The 18,312-nt window shown below is 47.6% G+C and overlaps 1 protein-coding gene across 1 annotated transcript; it reads right to left on the reverse strand.

The window, feature by feature from the left end:
• Positions 1 to 4,313: 4,313 nt before the first annotated feature.
• Positions 4,314 to 15,841, reverse strand: LOC308590496 (mRNA decay activator protein ZFP36L1-like). The gene is made up of 2 exons (XM_081200593.1): positions 15,737 to 15,841; positions 4,314 to 5,966 (listed from the first exon to the last, which is right to left on the reverse strand). The coding sequence occupies exons 1-2, from the start codon at positions 15,788 to 15,790 to the stop codon at positions 5,085 to 5,087; spliced, it is 936 nt and encodes a 311-aa protein (XP_081056719.1). The 5' UTR covers positions 15,791 to 15,841; the 3' UTR covers positions 4,314 to 5,084.
• Between the last annotated feature and the right edge of the window lie 2,471 nt (positions 15,842 to 18,312).

The following is an 18,312-nucleotide window of genomic DNA, read 5'->3' on the forward strand; positions in this document are numbered from 1 at the left end:
GCGATGACAAACCTAGACAGCATCTTCAAAAGCAGAGATGTCACCTTGCCGACAAAGGTTCGTATAGTTCAAGCAATGGTTTTCCCAGTCGATTAGTCACGTCCGCCTCTTTGTGACCCCCTGGACCAGAGCACGCCAGGCACTCCTGTCTTCCACTGCCTCCCGCAGTTTGGTCAGACTCATGCTGGTCGCTTCGAGAACACTGTCCCACCATCTCGTCCTCTGCTGTCCCCTTCTCCTTGTGCCCTCCATCTTTCCAACATCAGGGTCTTTTCCAGGGAGTCTTCTCTTCTCATGAGGTGGCCAAAGTCTTGGAGCCTCAGCTTCAGGATCTGTCCTTCCAGTGAGCACTCAGGGCTGATTTCCTTCAGAATGGGTAGGTTTGATCTTCTTGCAGTCCATGGGACTCTCCAGAGTCTCCTCCAGCACCAGAATTCAAAAGCATTTATTCTTCGGTGATCAGCCTTCTTGATGGTCCAGCTCTCACTTCCACACATCACTACTGGGAAAATGATAGCTTTAACTATGCAGACCTTTGTTGGCAAGGTGATGTCTTTGCTTGTTAAGATGCTGTCCAGGTTTATCATCACTTTTCTCCCCAGAAGTGACTGCTATCACCGTCTGCAGTGATCATGGAGCCCAAGAGAGTAAAAGCTCTCACTGCCTCTATTTCTTCCCCTTCTGTTTGCCAGGAGGTGATGGGACAAGTGGCCATGATCTTCGTTTTTTTGATGTTGAGCTTCAGACCATATTTTGCGCTCTCCTAGAAATGAGCATACCAGGGATATTTGAGGGAGCAGGCTAGCAGGCGGGGCCCATGACTTACATCATAGGAGCCTACACAACACAAAACACAGTTGCTGTACGTAGGTTTTATTTCATTTGTTTTTTATCTCATATTTTGGAAATTCACACCCAGTTTTTTCCCCCTTTAATTTTTTGGGGGTTTCCCCAAGAGAGTGGGGCCCTAAGCTAGAGCTTATTTAGCTTATACAGTGGTACCTCGGGTTAAGTACTTAATTTGTTCCGGAGCTCTGTTCTTAACCTGAAACTGTTCTTAACCTGAAGCACCACTTTAGCTAATGGGGGCTCCAGCTGTTGCTGTGCTGCCAGAGCACAATTTCTGTTCTCATCCTGCAGCAAAGTTCTTAACCCAAGGTACTTTTTTCTGGGTTAGCGGAGTCTCTAACCTGAAGCACCTGCAACCTGAAGAGTCTGTAACCCGAGGTACCACTGCATGTAAATCCGGCACTGATTTACCCAAACAGATCTCTTAGTAGTGTTTTCTTTTTCATCCCTGGGATAGCAGTGAGTCCGGGCGATTCAGCCCTGCTTACAGGGATCAGTAGTCTAGGCTGAGGGTGTTTTAGGGCGGGTCGATCCATTGAACCCCTCCTCTCCCAGGCTGCCTGTGGGGCTTTTGTGATCTGGGGCCATTTCCGTAAGGCTGTGCACTTTTGTGGGGGCAGAAAGGCGAGCCGGGGATGTGGGGGGGGGGTTGAGAATCTCTGGGCATCCCGACATCACAGGGGACGGCGATTCTTCCTTTAAAAATAAAATAAAACAAACACGCCTTTTGTTCTCTCAAGAAAGGGGGAAGCAGGGCAGGAAGATGGATCGCTGGGAAAACTCGTTGCAAAGCCCGGAACATCTGTTATGGATTCAAAGAAGCAGCCGGCAAGGCCTGGAGAAAACGCACAAAAAGATTTTACAGTGTGGCTGGAGGCAAAAAAAGAAAGGGATATTTTTGGGGAGGGTTGCACAAATTCACCGCAGGTGAGATCCTTGCCTTGCATGAGACCTGACCTTCGCAGGCTTGGATTTGATCGAAGAATGTTGATACTTCTTAATTCATTACCATATACATTTATATCCTGCCTTTAAGCTTAGCCAAGACTCAAGGCGGCTTTGCAAATAAAGACCCGAAGATGCAGCTAAAAAAAGAAGAAAAGCTAAAAACGTAGAAAATATTTTATCCATGTACGAGGAACTCAAAGTTCACCCATATTTACCTTCATTCTGGGCTTTCCAGTCTGCCAGAGCACCCTGGTAGGTTCTAGCTGGTTCAGAGTGAGGTTTTTAAAAAATAAATCAAGACGAGAGAGTTTAAAATTAGACAGACTTTATTACGACAGAATCAAACCGGAAATGCAGAAGCATCCATTTTAAAAGTCGTTCTGATTAACACAGAAACCCGTTAACGAAAGGGGAAAGAGAGACTATAAATAAAAAGACACAAACAAGCAATAAGTTAATACTGAATATTCCCCCGACACACACCAAATTAAGGCAGATGTTGGCTTTTTCAATTTTTAAAGTTAGCAGATAAACTAAGAACCTTTTACGCACTTCTATAAAAAGGAGAAAAAAATAATATTTGGTTCCAAATATCAGAAATAACCTTCATATATTTTTTTTAAAAAGGATGCAATAAATAGCTTACAATATATTAAGGATTCAGGGTGGAGTTTTGCCAATTCCGAGGTTCTCTATCCCGGATTTCCACTCCCTGGAGACAGTTTATCTCCTGATATGCTTTCTCCATACACAGAACTTGTGTAGGTAGGAATCGCCCGCAATCTCAGGCGACACAATGTGTTCCTGTGCTCCACACATCAAACATTCCTTGGAAGAATGAACTGCAAAACCAGCACGAGATTAAGGATTGTTTTCCTATGCACAAAAATATTAGCTCGGTTATGAGAGGTGCAATTCGCCCACCAAGCTCCTGAAAAAATTATGAGAACCCTCACTCACACACAAATAGATATTGAAAGGGAATCCGAGAACGGAAACCCTTCCTTTCCTCCTGTTCCATGCAACGTAATCCGAACCTGCAAAATTCCCCCTTATATTTTAAAGGGAAAAAAAGAAGTCGTCGTCGTCCCTGTGGGGAAAATACCACACTTTCTTCAAAAAAACTGAAGAGAATATCTTTTTTAAAACACACACACACACACACAAACTTGGAGGCTAATCCTGTCCCCACTACAGAAGCATTATTGTGAAGGGGGTCTGGCTCTTTAAGAAGACCGGCTGTGCAATAAGGGGATGAGCGAATTAATGCAGGAGACAGACAATGACCCCCCTCTCCCCCCCCCTCAATCTTGGAGACTTGAAGGCGGTTTCAAAAGACAGATCTCAACCCAGGGAAAATGAGTTTTTAGCAGGGCTCTGCCGCTTGCATCAGGGGCGATGGCGTAAAGGGGAACCCATTTTTGAGTCCGCAAACACTGTTTTCTAGATCTTTTTTATCAGGTAACGCTCACGAGACCCAGGCATGAGCCCAAAAAACCAGTGTTGTGTTGACATACTTGTGCGACCGAGAGTTTCCAAACAAGCCCTGGAAAGAAGAATGCGAAGGGCTGCTGTTTCCGTTGCAAAAACCAGAGGGCCAGCCCAAGATGCAATCTGGGGTCCCTCCAGGTGCTTGGGACAGCATCTCCCATCAGACCCTGCAAGGGCTGATGGGAAAATCCCAGTTGCAGTTGGCACAGTGCAGCGGCCTCCGTCCTTGGACCCAACTAATCTTCTTCTCAGCCTGCTCTGCAAAAATGAATAAATTAAGAAGCACTTGGGTGTTTGGCCTGAGAAAATGTGAAACCCGCCGTTAATACAATCTCTTCTCCACACCCACCTGGCCTTCTCCCTCACAGAGCCATTCGGAAACATCCAACATTCTTTCCTCTAAGCACCCAAATTTGTGGGAAGAGTTCCGATTCCAATGCGTCGCCACTCCCTTAAAAATTAAAAAATGCTTTCGGTCTCTGGTCAGTTTTCAAGGGCTTCTCTCCCATTTCTCCCACCCCCTCAGTAGAGAGAGAGAGAGAGAGAGAGAGAGAGAGAGAGAGAGAGAGAGAGATCTTGGCAGGCGAGTATTTGTCAGTTTAAGTTTTTCATTCTGTCAGTTTCGTCCCCCAGCTTTCCTGCCCATAGTCAGAAAGTTCTTGGCTTTCCGTTTTTGCATGCTGCCAGATCCTCAGCTGAAACAACACAAAGGAAAACCCTTGCTTAAGGCTTTTTGGGGGGGTGAGGAAAGCAACCACCAAAATTAAGGTTTTCCATATTGCAACTTCAAAAAGACAAAAAGCACGAGTAGCTGCAGGTTCGCCGGCCCCTTCTCGCATGGAAACAGGAGCCAACATTCAGGGTCTTATCCAATGCTAGCGCTACACAGAGGAGACCAACTGGAGATAAGGAACACGGCCGACTTAGGTCCCTGAATGCCAGTGGGTCTACTCTGTGTAGGATTTGGTTGACTACATCCCAACGGTATCGAAATAAAGTTCTGCAAATCTTTTGGAGTCAGGCCCTAAGCCAGATTTCCCCAACTTGGTGCCCACGCCAGAGGTTTTGGACTACAATTCCCAGCCAGGTGCAGTGATGACTACAGATAATGGGAATCGTAGTCCAAAATATGAGCACCAAGTTGGGGGAGGAGACCCTGAGAAAATGTGAGTAGCCCAGTGGAAAACAACATCCTCCTGGATGCCACAAAAAATCTCGCCACGTTCCATGGAGTCGGCTTTGCTCCAGACTGCCCACATGTCCCCGGCCACTCTCTGTAAAACTATCGCAGCAAGCAGAACGTCGCCTGTTCTCGTGGTTCCATGTCCTTCTCACTCTGCATATAATTTCCTCGATCCCTCCCTCAAGCAGAGAAAACCAGCAATATAGCGCAGAAGTTGTTCATCTTAGTCCATTGCTTAAGAAACGTCAGTTTTTTTATCAAAAAAAAAATCATTGACAGCATAAAAGAGTCTTCCCAAACAACTCAGGATATCTAGAGAAACCAGACATTTTTTAAGAGCGCTGGAAGGGGTCTGAGAAAGACACACCTCTCGCCCCCCAACAGCATACAAAAACACACATTGTTGCCTCTGGATAAACAGGTCGATGAGGTTTTTGAATCGCTGCGGGAACCTAGCGAACCTCTTTAAGCTGAGGCGGAAAGTCAGGTGGGCATCCACACACAAAGAGCAGAGGTTCCTAGCTGCCTCCAGCTCTCTCTGGGAGCGGACAAGGGAAATCTCGACTCTTTCTCTCCATGCCTCAGTTTCTCCTCCCAACCTCGAAACGCCCCTTCAGTCGTCGGAGACGGAGATCTGGCTGAAGATGGGCAGCCGGCGGCCCAGCGGACCCAGCCCCGGGGATTCTGACCCACTGCTGCCCCCTGAACTCCTGGAGTCTTCCTGGTCGGAGAGGGAGTCGGCGGAAAGGCTCTTCTGTAGCGTCAGTAGGGCTGGGAAGGCGAAGGGGCAGGGCAGGGACCCCCGAGCGGCTCCGGCGGCAGCATGGAGGGGGCAGGCGAGAGTCGGCTGGCTCAGGGCGTCGCGAGGGAAGGAGGTCTCCGGAAGGTGGGGGCCCACAGGCAGGGGGTCGGCGGTGGGGCAGTGGCGGGCCGGCAAGGGTGCCCGCGGGGGCGGCACGCGGCGCTCCTCTGCATTGTGGATGAAGTGGCAGCGTGCGCCGTAAGGGCAGATGCCCGAGGTGTGGAAGGTGCGGCAAGGCTCTGTCTTGTACTTGGGGTGGCGGCTGAGCCCCCGCAGCTCGGCCGCGCCGTGGGCAAACTGGCACTTGGCCCCGTACTTGCAGACGCCGCTCTCCTCAAAGGTGCGGCAAAGCTCCGTCTTGTAGCGGGACGAGGGCGGCTTGGCGTCGCCGCGGCAGCAGCCCTCGATCAGGCTGGTTGAACGGTCCGCCCGGAAGGGGATGCGCTGGAGGGAGGTGGGCGGCAGCTCAGAGTCCCGGCCCCACGGCTGCTGGAGGGGCCACGCTGGATTGCTCGGACCGGCCACCGCCACGTGGGGATTGATGGCGTCGGCCGGGTGCGCCGCACAGCCGGTTTCTTCGAGGCCGGAAGCCGAGAGGGCGACAGGGCAGGCAGAGAAGGTACGCTGGAAGCGGAGGAAACGCCTGGCATCCGGGCTGTTGTCGTCCTCGTTCAGGTTCAGACTCAGGAACGTCTACGAAAGAGGGGAAGGGAGGAATATTATGAGAATTGAGAATTGGACTTCCAATTTACTGCGGAGCTGAATGCAAGCGGGATTCAGGCCTCCGGGGAGAATCTGGCTTTTCGGGGGGAAACGGGGGCTTTGCAAGGGCGCTGAAAGCCCCCAAAAGCCTCAGGAGGAAGATCCTGAGGACAGGATCCCAGCAAGCCATAGAGCAGTCTCTCCACTGCCAGAAAAAGCTCCTTTGAGAATTGAATATATCAGTCGCTGTTTTGGTTTTTTTGGCCACAGGCAACTCAAAGCGATGTACAGAAAAATGGAAAACACAAACAACCGTATTTTTCGCTCCATAAGATGCACTTTTTTCCTCCTAAAAGGTAAGGGGAATTGTCTGTGCATCTTATGGAGTGAATGTGTGGTCCCTGGAGCCAAATTGCCCAGGAGAGAAAAGCAGATCATGCTCTTTTTTTTTTGAAAGAGGGAAGTGGGTGTTGAAACGAAGCCGCTGATCGTTTGCCAATCGGGGAGAGAGATAAGGGATGCTACAGATAAAGGAGGCTGCCTGGGAAGGGGGAGGTAAAGACAGCAAACTTGCAAAGGGGGGGAAACAGGAAGACTAAAGCAATAAGGAGAGAAATTGGAAGAAAAGGAGGAGCAAAAAACTGCCCCAGCTAAGGAAAGGACACTAAGGCAAACAAGAAGGAAGGGAGTGTTGAAAGGAAACAGCTGATTGGTGGGATCAGAAGAGAGATAAGGGAGGTTAGCAGGGGCTGCCTGGGTGGGGGGAGGTAAAACCCCATGGATCCTCAGTATTTTTACATTGGGTCACCCCAAATTCACCATCAGATCACACAGCATGTCCATGGCTACAGCCTGCACCAAAAAAATCACGCATCTGCTGTTTCCTGGGGCCGCAAGGGTGCAAAAACATGGTTACAAAGCACGGATCCACATGGATCCTCAGGATTTTTGCATTGGGCTACTCCAAACTCACCTTCAAATCACATGTCTGTGGCCACAGCATGAACCACAAAAATCATACATCCACTGTTTCGTTCAGAATATATTTTTTCTTGTTTTCCTCCTCTAAAAGCTAGGTGCGTCTTATGGAGCGAAAAATACAGTACATTAAAGCCAGGAGAGAGAGAGAGAGAGAATAATAGAATTGTAGAGTTGGAAGGAACCTCAATGGTCATCTAGTCCAACCCCCTGCAGTGCAGGAATAAAGAAATGCCACTCACTCTAAAAGGCCATAGATGGGAAAAGCCACAGGTCAGGTTAAAAAGGAAGGTTTTCTCCTGGCAGCTGAAGATACCGGTAAGTAATGACTAGACTCCCTGGGGAGAGCTAAACCCAAGTCAACGGAGTAATGCAGCAGCAAAAAAGGCGAATGCTATTCTTTTTTTTGAAAAAAAATATTTATTAAAGTTTTCACAATATTACATAATGAAAAAGGAAAAAGAAAAAATAGGAAATAAAAAACAGTTAAAAATAATTCCATCTTTACATCACTTATCTTTCATTTACTTGTTTCCCGGACCTCCTCATACCTCCCTTTTTTGTATTCCAGTTCAATTTATTAGTTCAGCAATTCCTTTCCCTCCTTATTATCCTGATCTTTAATCTTAATATATTATAACATTAAATTTTTACCTATTAAAAATCCAATTTTTCCACATTCTTTTAAACCATTACAGCTAGAAACCACTTAACTTCAATCCAACATCATTCTAACATTCCTTAATTTTGCAATATTTCTGTAAATAGTCTTTAAATTTCCTCCAATCTCCTTCCACCGACTCTTCTCCCTGGTCTCGGATTCTGCCAGTCATTTCCGCCAATTCCATGTAGTCCATCACTTTCACCTGCCATTCTTCCAGGGTGGGTAAGTCTTGTGTCTTCCAATACTTTGCAATAGGTATTCTTGCTGCTGTTGTAAAAAAGGCGAATGCTATTCTGGGCTGCATCAACAGAAGTCCAGATTGAGGGACATAATAATCCCACTCTATTCTGCCTTGGTCAGAACACACCTGTAGTCCTGTGTCCAGTTCTGGGCTCTGGAATTTCAGAAGGATTTTGACAAGCTAGAAGGTGTGCAAAGGAGGGCGACCAAGATGACCAGGGGTCTGTAAACAAAGCCTTATCAGGAATGGTTGAAGGAGTTGGGTATGATAATAAATAATAATAATAATAATAATAATAATAATAATAATAATAATAATAATAATAATAATAATAATAATGTATTATTTATAACCCGCCCACCTAGCTGGGTTTCTTAAGCCACTCTGGACGGCTCCCAACCGAATATTAAAAACACAATACAGCATTAAACATTCAAAACTTCCCGAAACAGGGCTGCCTTCAGATGTCTTCTAAAATTCAGATACAGTGGTACCTCGGGTTAAGTACATAATTCGTTCCGGAGGTCTGTTCTTAACCTGAAGCACCACTTTAGCTAATGGGGCCTCTTACTGCTGCCGCGCTGCCGGAGTCCAGTTTCTGTTCTCATCCTGAAGCAAAGTTCTTAACCTGAAGCACTATTTCTGGGTTAGCTTCTGTAACCTGAAGCGTATATAACCTGAGGTACCACTGTAGCTGTTTATTTCCTTGACATCTGATGGGAGGGCATTCCACAGGGTGGGTGCCACTACCGAGAAGGCCCTCTGCCTGGTTCCCTGTAACTTGGCTTCTCGCAATGAGGGAACCGCCAGAAGGCCCTCAGAGCTGGACCTCAGTGTCCAGCAGAACGATGGGGGTGGAGACACTCCTTCAGATATACTGGACCGAGGCCGTTTAGGGCTTTAAAGATCAGCACCAACACTTTGAATTGTGCTCAGAAACGTACTGATTAGCCTGGAAAAGAGGAGACTGAGAGGAGATAATGATGGCCCTCTTCCAATATCTCAAGGGCCATCACATGAAAGAGGGAGCTCGCTTGTTTTCTCCTGCGCTGGAGGGTAGAACTCGAATCCATGGCTTCAAGTTACAAGAAAGGAAAAACTCGGAAAAACTTTCTGACAGTAAGAGCTGTGGAACAGTCTCCCTCGTGAGGTTGTGGACTCTTCTTCCTTGGAGATTTTTAAGCAGAGGTTGGACGGCCATCTGCCATGGATGCTTGAGCTGAGATTCTTGCATTGCAGTGGGTTGGACTAGATGTCCCTTGAGGTCCCTTCCAACCCCACATTTCTACGATTCTATATTTCCATGCAAGTCCCCGATGCAACTATGACTTCCACACTTCTCTGCAGGCAAAGAGTTCTCCCGTTTTCAACGCTTGACCTCCAGGGACCAGGGCTGCTCTCTCGGGCCAAGTGACGCCAAGGAGGAAGCGATTTGCTGACCGACCCGTCCTCCCAGTGGGCTAATTGTTTTGAGCTGCGCAATCCGGCGACGTCTAAGCCCAGGCCAGCCGCTCCGAGCCCTCCCTGGGTTTTCCCCACGAGGCGCAAGCTTGTGGCCGCACTCTCCCTCTGCAAATCCCTCGGACGGAGGCAGCTCGCCCCAGAGGAAGCTATTAACTAAATGGATCTCCATCTGGTCGCTGGGCGGATGACACCTGCCTGGCCCAGCGCCTCAGGATGGCATCCAGGGGAGGAGCCTTGAAATCAAGGGTGAGGAATGCGAGACCCTCCAAATATTGACGGACTTCAGCTCCCATCGTTCACGGCAACCAGTGTGGCCAAGGGGCAGCAGAGGCATTTTAATGTTTTGCTCCCTGGCAGTGTTTGAAATACCCCAGGTACAGATCTAATAATAATAATAAATAATAATAATAATAATAATAATAATAATAATAATAATAATAATAATAATTTATTTATTTATTTATACTCCGCCCATCTGGCTGGGTTTTCCCAGCCACTCTGGGCGCCCTCCAACCGAATATTAAAAACAATACAGTATCAGACATTAAAGACTTCCCTAAACAGGGCTGGCTTCAGTTGTCTTTTAAAAGTAAAATAGTTGTTTGTTTCCTTGTCATCTGATGGGAGGGCGTTCCACAGGGTGGGTGCCACCACCGAGAAGGCCCTCTGCAACTTCTGGTCTTCTGGCAGTTCCCTCACTGTGAGAAGCGAAGTTACAGGGAGCCAGGCAGAAGGCCTTCTCGGTAGTGGCACCCTCGCTTCAGAAGTCAAGGAGATAAAGAACTACACAACTTTTAGAAGGTGTCTGAAGGCAGTTTTTAATGCTTGATTTTTCTAATGTTTTTAGAAAGGCTGTAAGCCGCCCAGAGTGACTGGGTTAACCAGCCAGATGGGCAGGGTATAAATAATAAACATTATTATTATTATTATTATTATTAGTAGTAGTAGTAGTAGTAGTAGTAGTAGTAAAGGGACCCCGGACCATTAGGTCCAGTCGTGACCAACTGGAGTTGCGGCGCTCATCTCGCTTTATTGGCCGAGGGAGCCGGCGTACAGCTTCCGGGTCATGTGGCCAGCAGGACTAAGCTGCTTCTGTCAAACCAGAGCTGACTCAGCTAGGGGACGCGGGTGGCACTGTGGGTTAAACCACAGAGCCCAGGGCTTGCCGATCAGAAGGTCGGTGGTTCGAATCCCCACAACAGGATTTGCTCCCGTTGCTCGGTCCCTGCTCCTGCCAACCTAGCAGTTCGAAAGCACGTCAAGTTCAAGTAGATAAATAGGTACCGCTCCGGCGGGAAGGTAAACAGCGTTTCCATGCGCTGCTCTGGTTCACCAGAAGTGGCTTAGTCATGCTGGCCACATGACCCAGAAGTTGTACGCCGGCTCCCTTGGCTAATAAAGCGAGATGAGCGCCGCAACCCCAGAGTCGGCCACGACTGGACCTAACGGTCAGGGGTCCCTTTACCTTTACCTTCTTGACTCAGCACATGGTTAAACTATGGAACTCCCTGCCACAGGGAAATGGGATGGTCACCAAACTGGATGGCTCTAGAAGAGGATTAGAGGAGGAGATAGTACGCACCCCGGAAATGATCTCTTTCAGCTTCTGCCTTCTGGAAGAAGGTATAGGGTTATAAAGGCCAGGACTAGCCGCCTGAAAAACAGTTTCTACGCTAATGCAATTCTGGTTCTAAACGCAGCATAAGGGGTTTCTGTAGTATAGTGTGTTTTAAAATGGGGTTTTTAGGGGTTTTTGAATGTTTTATGCAGTTTTGTAGTAGTTTTATGTAGTTTTTATGTAGTTTTATGTAGTTTTGTGGTAGTTTAATGTAGTTTTGTAGTAGTTTTATGTAGTTTTGTAGTAGTTTTATGTAGTTTTGTGGTAGTTTTATGTAGTTTTATGTAGTTTTGTGGTAGTTTTGTTGTAGTTTTATGTAGTTTTGTTGTAGTTTTATGTAGTTTTGTGGTAGTTTTATGTAGTTTTGTGGTAGTTTTATGTAGTTTTGTAGTAGTTTTATGTAGTTTTGTAGTAGTTTTATGTAGTTTTGTGGTAGTTTTATGTAGTTTTGTTGTAGTTTTATGTAGTTTTTATGTAGTTTTATGTAGTTTTGTGGTAGTTTTATGTAGTTTTCAATTTCATTGTTCCGCAAGGGACAATGACAATAAAGATATTGTATCGTACCGTATCGAGAGGGCTGTTGATGGCAGCTAGCCAGAATAGCTACGCGCTGTGTCGGCATTTGAAGGCAGTAATGCGTCTGGGTCCCAGCTGCTGAAAGCTGCAAGGGAGGGGAGAGTTGCTTTTGCACTCAGGTCCTCTTGTGGGTTTCCCATCGTGGTCATCTGATTGGCCACTGTGAGAACAGGAGGCTGGACTAGACGGGCCATTGGCTTGATCTTCTGATGTTCTTATGGAACCTCCAGGTGCAGAGGCAGTCTATCCAGATTCCTATAGTTCCCCTAGGAAACTGAGAACAGGGGGTGCTGGACTAGACTCCCTGGTCCTGAATGGGGCAACTCTGCCCACAAAGGACCAGGTGCGCAGCGTGGGAGTCATTCTGGACTCACAGCTGTCCATGGAGGCGCAGGTCCATTCTGTGCCCAGGGCGGCTGTCTACCAGCTCCATCTGGTACGCAGGATGAGACCCTATCTGCCCACAGACTGTCTCGCCAAAGTGGTGCATCCTCTGGTTATCTCCCGCTTGGACTACTGCAATGTGCACTACGTGGGGCTACCTTTGAAGGTGACCCGGAAACTGCAATTAATTCAGAATGCGGCAGCTAGACTGGGGACTGGGAGCGGCCGCCAAGACCACATAACACCAGTCCCGAAAGACCTACACTGGCTCCCAGGATGTTTCCGAGCACAATTCAAAGTGTTGGTGCTGACATTTCAAGCTCTAAACAGCCTCGGTCCTGTATACCTGAAGGAGCGTCTCCACCCCCATCGTTCTGCCCGGACACTGAGGTCCAGCTCCGAGGGCCTTCTAGTGGTTCCCTCATTGCGAGAAGCAAAGCTACAGGGAACTAAGCAGAGGGCCTTCGCGGTGGTGGCACCCGCCCTGTGGAACACCCTCCCACCAGATGCCAAAGAGAACAACAACTACCAGACTTTTAGACCTCTGAAGGCAGCCCTGTTTATGGAAGTTTTTAACATTTGATGCATTTTAATATTGTGTTGGAAGCCGCCCAGAGTGGCTGAGGAAGCCCAGCCAGATGGGTGGGGTATAAATAATAAATTATTATTATTATTTAGATGGGCTGTTGCTGTGATCCAGCAGAGTTCTCCTTTGGGATCTCTCTCTCTGCATGGGTGAAACCCAGTTCCTTACTCTTTTTGCACCTTATTGGGGGGCGAGCGCCTGCATGGCGCGTGAAACGCTTCGGCCCGTGACGCAGACATCTCCCTGCTCTGTCCAGCAGGTACCAGCCACCACCGCAAGTACCTCCAGATGCCCCTAAGATGCAAATCCTGGTCTGAATAGTGGCTTTTATCCCACAACTGAGGACCATATGCCACAGGTCAATACTCCGGGTTGCCAGGGAAACAGACAGGGCATTGGGAACAAAAGTCTCACCACAGTGGCTCCCTAGAGTCACCACCAATTGTGATGGAAATTTCCACACTCGATTCCGAATACCATCACATGCAAACACCTCCAGCCCAACCTGCAAGGCCAAACCACAAACCTTCCTTCCTCTGTTGCTAATATTTCCTGTACGTTAAGAACTCTCGATTAGGCACAAGATAAATGGTGTGTTCTGGGGTTGTTGTTTTTTACTTTGCTTCTCTCTCTCATTGCAACACAGACATTGTTTTGTATACAGCATTAGCAGCAATGCCCTGACCGACTGAAGCATAGCTGTCAACTTCCCCCCTTTTTTAAGTGAAGTTCCATTATTCCGAATAGGATTCCTCGCAAGAAAAGGGAAAAGTTGACAGCTTTGAACCAAACACTTCCAAACTTGCAGCCAGGTGTTCTAACCCGGCAGACCCCAACATTTTACAGTTGCAGGGCCCACCTTTAATGCGTATTTGGGGACCAATTTCTCAGTCTTTTACCATATACAGTGGTACCTCTGGTTACATGCACTTCAGGTTATAGACGCTTCAGGTTACAGACACCGCTAACCCAGAAATAGTGCTTCAGGTTAAGAACTTTGCTTCAGGATGAGAACAGAAATCGCGCGGCGGCAGCTGGAGGCCCCATTAGCTAAAGTGGTGCTTCAGGTTAAGAACAGTTTCAGGTTAAGAACGGACCTCCGGAATGAATTAAGTACTTAACCCGAGGTACCACTGTATTTGCATGGTGGTAGGGCTGTGGAGAATTGCACCGTGGATCAGGCCGTGATCTAGGAAGAGGTCCCGACCCACCAGTTGCAGACCATTGTCCAATACTTGCATGCACCCATAACCTCTTTATTTCTGCGAGCAGATCAAGGACTAAGTGGGGCATTGATGTCCCAAAGGGTCTCCAATTCTGGCAGGCTCAGAGAGGCTCTTACACCTTTACTTAGAAGCTGCCTTTCAGGGAAACTGTTAACTAACTTGGAAGAACTTGCTAGGTTCTTATTTTCTCCTAAACACACAAAATTATACATGCAGCAGCGTTCAATATTTGGTTCTAAGCAGGAAACAAGATTGATGTTGAACCCCTGAGGGTTCCCCATCTCTGCCTTACAAACAACCCTGTAAGGTAGACCAGCACGATTACCCGATGCGCAAGAACCAGGAGGGGGAATCTCTGTGTCCAAGGCCTTCCAGAATGTTCACAGCAGACGCTACACGCAAACAGGGAACCTCTCTGGATATCTAACTGTGCACCCTGACTTGGGACTCAGCTCCAGACAACACAGCAGGATGCTGCCCCAGTTCACATGCGGTCAGGCACCATAGCCAACGTGGCACCCTCCAGCAGCAAGGGCTTCTGGGATATGAAGTCCAGGCACAGCCATAACGTCCACAACACCCCTAGTGCATCTCCATTTTGCAGGCAATGTGTAGAATCTCTCCCTCCCTTTCGCGGGGCAAAGTCTCTTTCACCTTTGCAGGAAGGAAGCATCATCTAAAAGCAGACCTCTATTCGAATTCAGGGCCCCAGCAGAACAGAGACATACCGCCTGGGGCTCAGCCAAGGCTCAAATTATGGGGAGGTAGGGAGCCCTTGCCCAAACTCAAAAACTCCCCATTTAACACCCAGACACTGCTTTATACACACTCCATAATTTCTTTAAAGCAAGGCCCCTCTGCCACCCTCCCTCCATGGTGGAAATCCCAGAGATCTGGTCCCAGGTTCATCGACTATTGGACTTTGAAATGCTGGGATCAAGTTCATACATTTTGCTGAATTATTTGAACTAAATAGTTTTCATCAAGAGTCTGAATAAATTATTTATTACTGTATATGAGTTTTATCACATTATTATCTTCCTCAGTGGGGCGTGCAAACTGCTATTCTGAATAATGTTTTTTATTATAGGGTAAGAGGGTACATGGGATGAGTTTATGGAACCCAAGCAGGCAGTGGCCCAAAAAAGTTTGGGAACACAAAAAAAACACAAATCAGACTGCAACACATGTCGGCTTTCTGAACAGCTGGGCAGGCTCGTCCAAACAAAAACATGCACCCAAAAAAAATAGAGGACAGCGAAGGCGTCTGCTTTATATCAAGAGGCAGGGAGTTCCAAAGGGGACCTTGCAAATGGGATGCTTAAAGAGGAGAGAGAGAATGCGAGGCAGGAGGAGAAGAGGGTTTGATGAAGAACAACAGGTGGACTGAAAAGAACTGCTGCAAAAAATCCACTCAGTATAAAGGCCCAAAGCAATGGGTCAGTTTTTTCAGTGGCGCCTGCCCCCTGCAAGAAGGAAGCCTCTCCAGAGGAGAGCGGATTGCTTCTACATACATAACAGATTGTGATGGGATCCAGTGATCCAGAAAGGTCGCTCCATGCACCAAGCAAGCAGCTCAGGAGAAAGCAGAAGACTTTTGGGGTATCCTTGCATTCTTAGACAACGCTGAGTGATGTCGGGACCTGTTGATCTGGCCCAGTAACTTCCTAATTGGGGATTTTATTTTATTTTAATTTTTGCAAGCGAAGTCACAGCTGGGGAGGGAAAGAGTTTGCTGCAGTTTCCTTAAAACATAAAAATAGGGGCAGAGTCCTTCAGCAAGCAAAACAAAAAACAAAACACTGTTTTAAATGAGTTTTCAGAGTACTCTCTGCCTTCTCCTGCCCCCCTATTTTTAACTACCACGGTTTCTGGTAGCTAAAAAAAGGGGCAATGAGTTTGCAGAGGCTTAAGCAACACGAGGAAGTTGCAAGGCTAAAAATAAACCGGCAGAAAAGCGCTTTTCCTGAACTTCTGGGGAAGTCCAGCAGTTAAGAAGAGCATCCTACAAGCACACACCTTACCTTGCAGAGAGCATCATCCAGCTCCTGGAAAGGACTCAGGAAATACGAGGGCATCTTCTCCTCGTGGAAGCGTCTGGCTCTTCAAAAATCGCCCACCCTCGTCCCCGCCAGGGAGAACCGATTAAAACCCAGAAAGCCCTGAAGCGGCTCTTTTAAAAGCCTCCTGCCTCCCATCTCAGATTTGGGGGGGAGCCACGCCTCCTGGTCCAGAGTGGGCGGGGCATAGGCGGGGCGGGCGGGGCGGGGGAGTCCCGGGCAAGGAGGGGGCTAACAATCTGGTGGGATGGAGGGATGGAAAGGGAGCGGGGCGAGAAAAGGAACCGGATGGAGAGGGAGGAATGAATACCTGTGGAAGGTCTTTTTGCGCAAGAGCAGCAAAGCACCTGGGCTCCTTAACTGGAGCTGTGCTTTTCAACGAAAGGAAGAGGTGCAGGCTTCTGAGCTATGCAGAAATCTTAGTGCTGCAGAAATGAGTCGTCTTCTTCTTCTTCTTCTTCTGCGATCCCTCATAGCCAAGTAAGATTGTCTTCCATAAACACGGTTTTAAAAGTGAGTCTGTAAGTGACTGTGGAGGCCAGTTCTGGATCCACACGTCCTTCCACAGTGGGGACATTGGTTTCCAGGCGGGAGTTGATCACGGTGTGGATTTGCCAAGCGTGCCTTCCTCTTAGCACGTTTCTTCCTTGTGTCCTGAGTTCGAGAGTCTTCAAAGCCCATGACACCTTTGGTCAAGGCTGTTCTCCAACTGGAGCGCTCGCAGGCCAGTGTTTCCCAATTTTTAAACATTTGCCTTGAGACAGTCTTTCAACCTCTTTAAACCAGCATTAGGCTTCCATTTTTAAGTTCAGAATAGAGTATAGTGGTACCTCGGGTCACATACACTTCAGGTTATATACGCTTCAGGTTACAGACTCCGCTAACCCAGAAATAGGACCTTGGGTTAAGAATCAGAAAATCATAGAATCATAGGGTTGGAAGAGACTACAAGGGCCATCGAGTCCAACCCCCTGCCAAGCAGGAAACACCATCAGAGCACTCCTGACATATGGTTGTCAAGCCTCTGCTTAAAGACCTCCAAAGGAGGAGACTCCACCACACTCCTTGGCAGCAAATTCCACTGTCAAACAGCTCTTACTGTCAGGAAGTTCTTCCTAATGTTTAGGTGGAAGCTTCTTTCTTGTAGTTTGGATCCATTGCTCCGTGTCCGCTTCTCTGGAGCAGCAGAAAACAACCTTTCTCCCTCCTCTATGTGACATCCTTTTATATATTTGAACATGGCTATCACATCACCCCTTAGCCTCCTCTTCTCCAGGCTAAACATGCCCAGCTCCCTTAGCCGTTCCTCATAAGGCATCATTTCCAGGCCTTTGACCATTTTGGTTGCCCTCTTCTGGACACGTTCCAGTTTGTCAGTGTCCTTCTTGAACTGTGGTGCCCAGAACTGGACACAGTACTCCAGGTGAGGTCTGACCAGAGCAGAATACAGTGGCACTATTACTTCCCTTGATCTAGATGCTATACTCCTATGGATGCAGCCCAGAATTGCATTGGCTTTTTTAGCTGCCGCGTCACACTGTTGGCTCATGTCAAGTTTGTGGTCAACCAAGACTCCTAGATCCTTTTCACATGTACTGCTCTCAAGCCAGGTGTCACCCATCTTGTATTTGTGCCTCTCATTTTTTTTGCCCAAGTGCAATACTTTACATTTCTCCCTGTTAAAGTTCATCTTGTTTGTTTTGGCCCAGTTCTCTAATCTGTCAAGGTCATTTTGAAGTGTGATCCTGTCCTCTGGGGTGTTAGCCACCCCTCCCAGTTTGGTGTCATCTGCAAATTTGATCAGGATGCCCTTGAGTCCATCATCCAAGTCGTTGATAAAGATGTTGAATAAGACCGGGCCCAAGACAGAACCCTGTGGCACCCCACTAGTCACTCTTCTCCAGGATGAAGAGGAGCCATTGATGAGCACCCTTTGGGTTCGGTCAGTCAGCCAGTTACAAATCCACTGAGTGGTAGCATAGTCAAGACCGCATTTTACCAGCTTCTTTACAAGAATATCATGGGGCACCTTGTCGAATGCCTTGCTGAAATCAAGGTAGGCTACATCCACTGCGTTCCCTTCATCTACCAGGCTTGTAATTCTGTCAAAAAACGAGATCAGGTTAGTCTGACATGACTTATTTTTCAGAAATCCATGCTGTCTATTGGTGATCACAGCATTCCTTTCTAGGTGCTCACAGACTGTTTGCTTAATGAACTTTGCTTCAGGATGAGAACAGAAATTGTGCTCCAGCGGCATGGCAGCAGCAGGAAGCCCCATTAGCTAAAGTGGTGCTTCAGGTTAAGAACAGTTTCAGGTTAAGAACGGATCTCCGGAACGAATTAAGTTCTTAACCCGAGGTACCACTGTAGTTGCTTTGGAAGACGATCATCAGGCATCTGCACAACACGACCAGTCCAACCAAGTTGATGTTGAAGAATCATTGCTTCAACACTGGTGATCTTTGCTTCTTCCAGTACACTGGCATTAGTTCGCCTGTCTTCCCAAGTGATGTGTTATATTTTTCAGAGACCTCATT

This window comes from Podarcis bocagei, assembly GCF_964188305.1.
Source record: "Podarcis bocagei genome assembly, chromosome: 7".
NCBI lineage: Eukaryota > Metazoa > Chordata > Lepidosauria > Squamata > Lacertidae > Podarcis > Podarcis bocagei.

Bases quoted from the DNA above. Each gene is read 5' to 3' on its own strand.
- LOC308590496 (XM_081200593.1), bottom strand. From the start codon at position 15,790: ATGCCCTCGTATTTCCTGAGTCCTTTCCAGGAGCTGGATGATGCTCTC. The intron at 5,967-15,736 runs GTAAGGTGTGTG...CCTCTTTCGTAG, and splicing joins TGGATGATGCTCTCTGCAAG to ACGTTCCTGAGTCTGAACCT.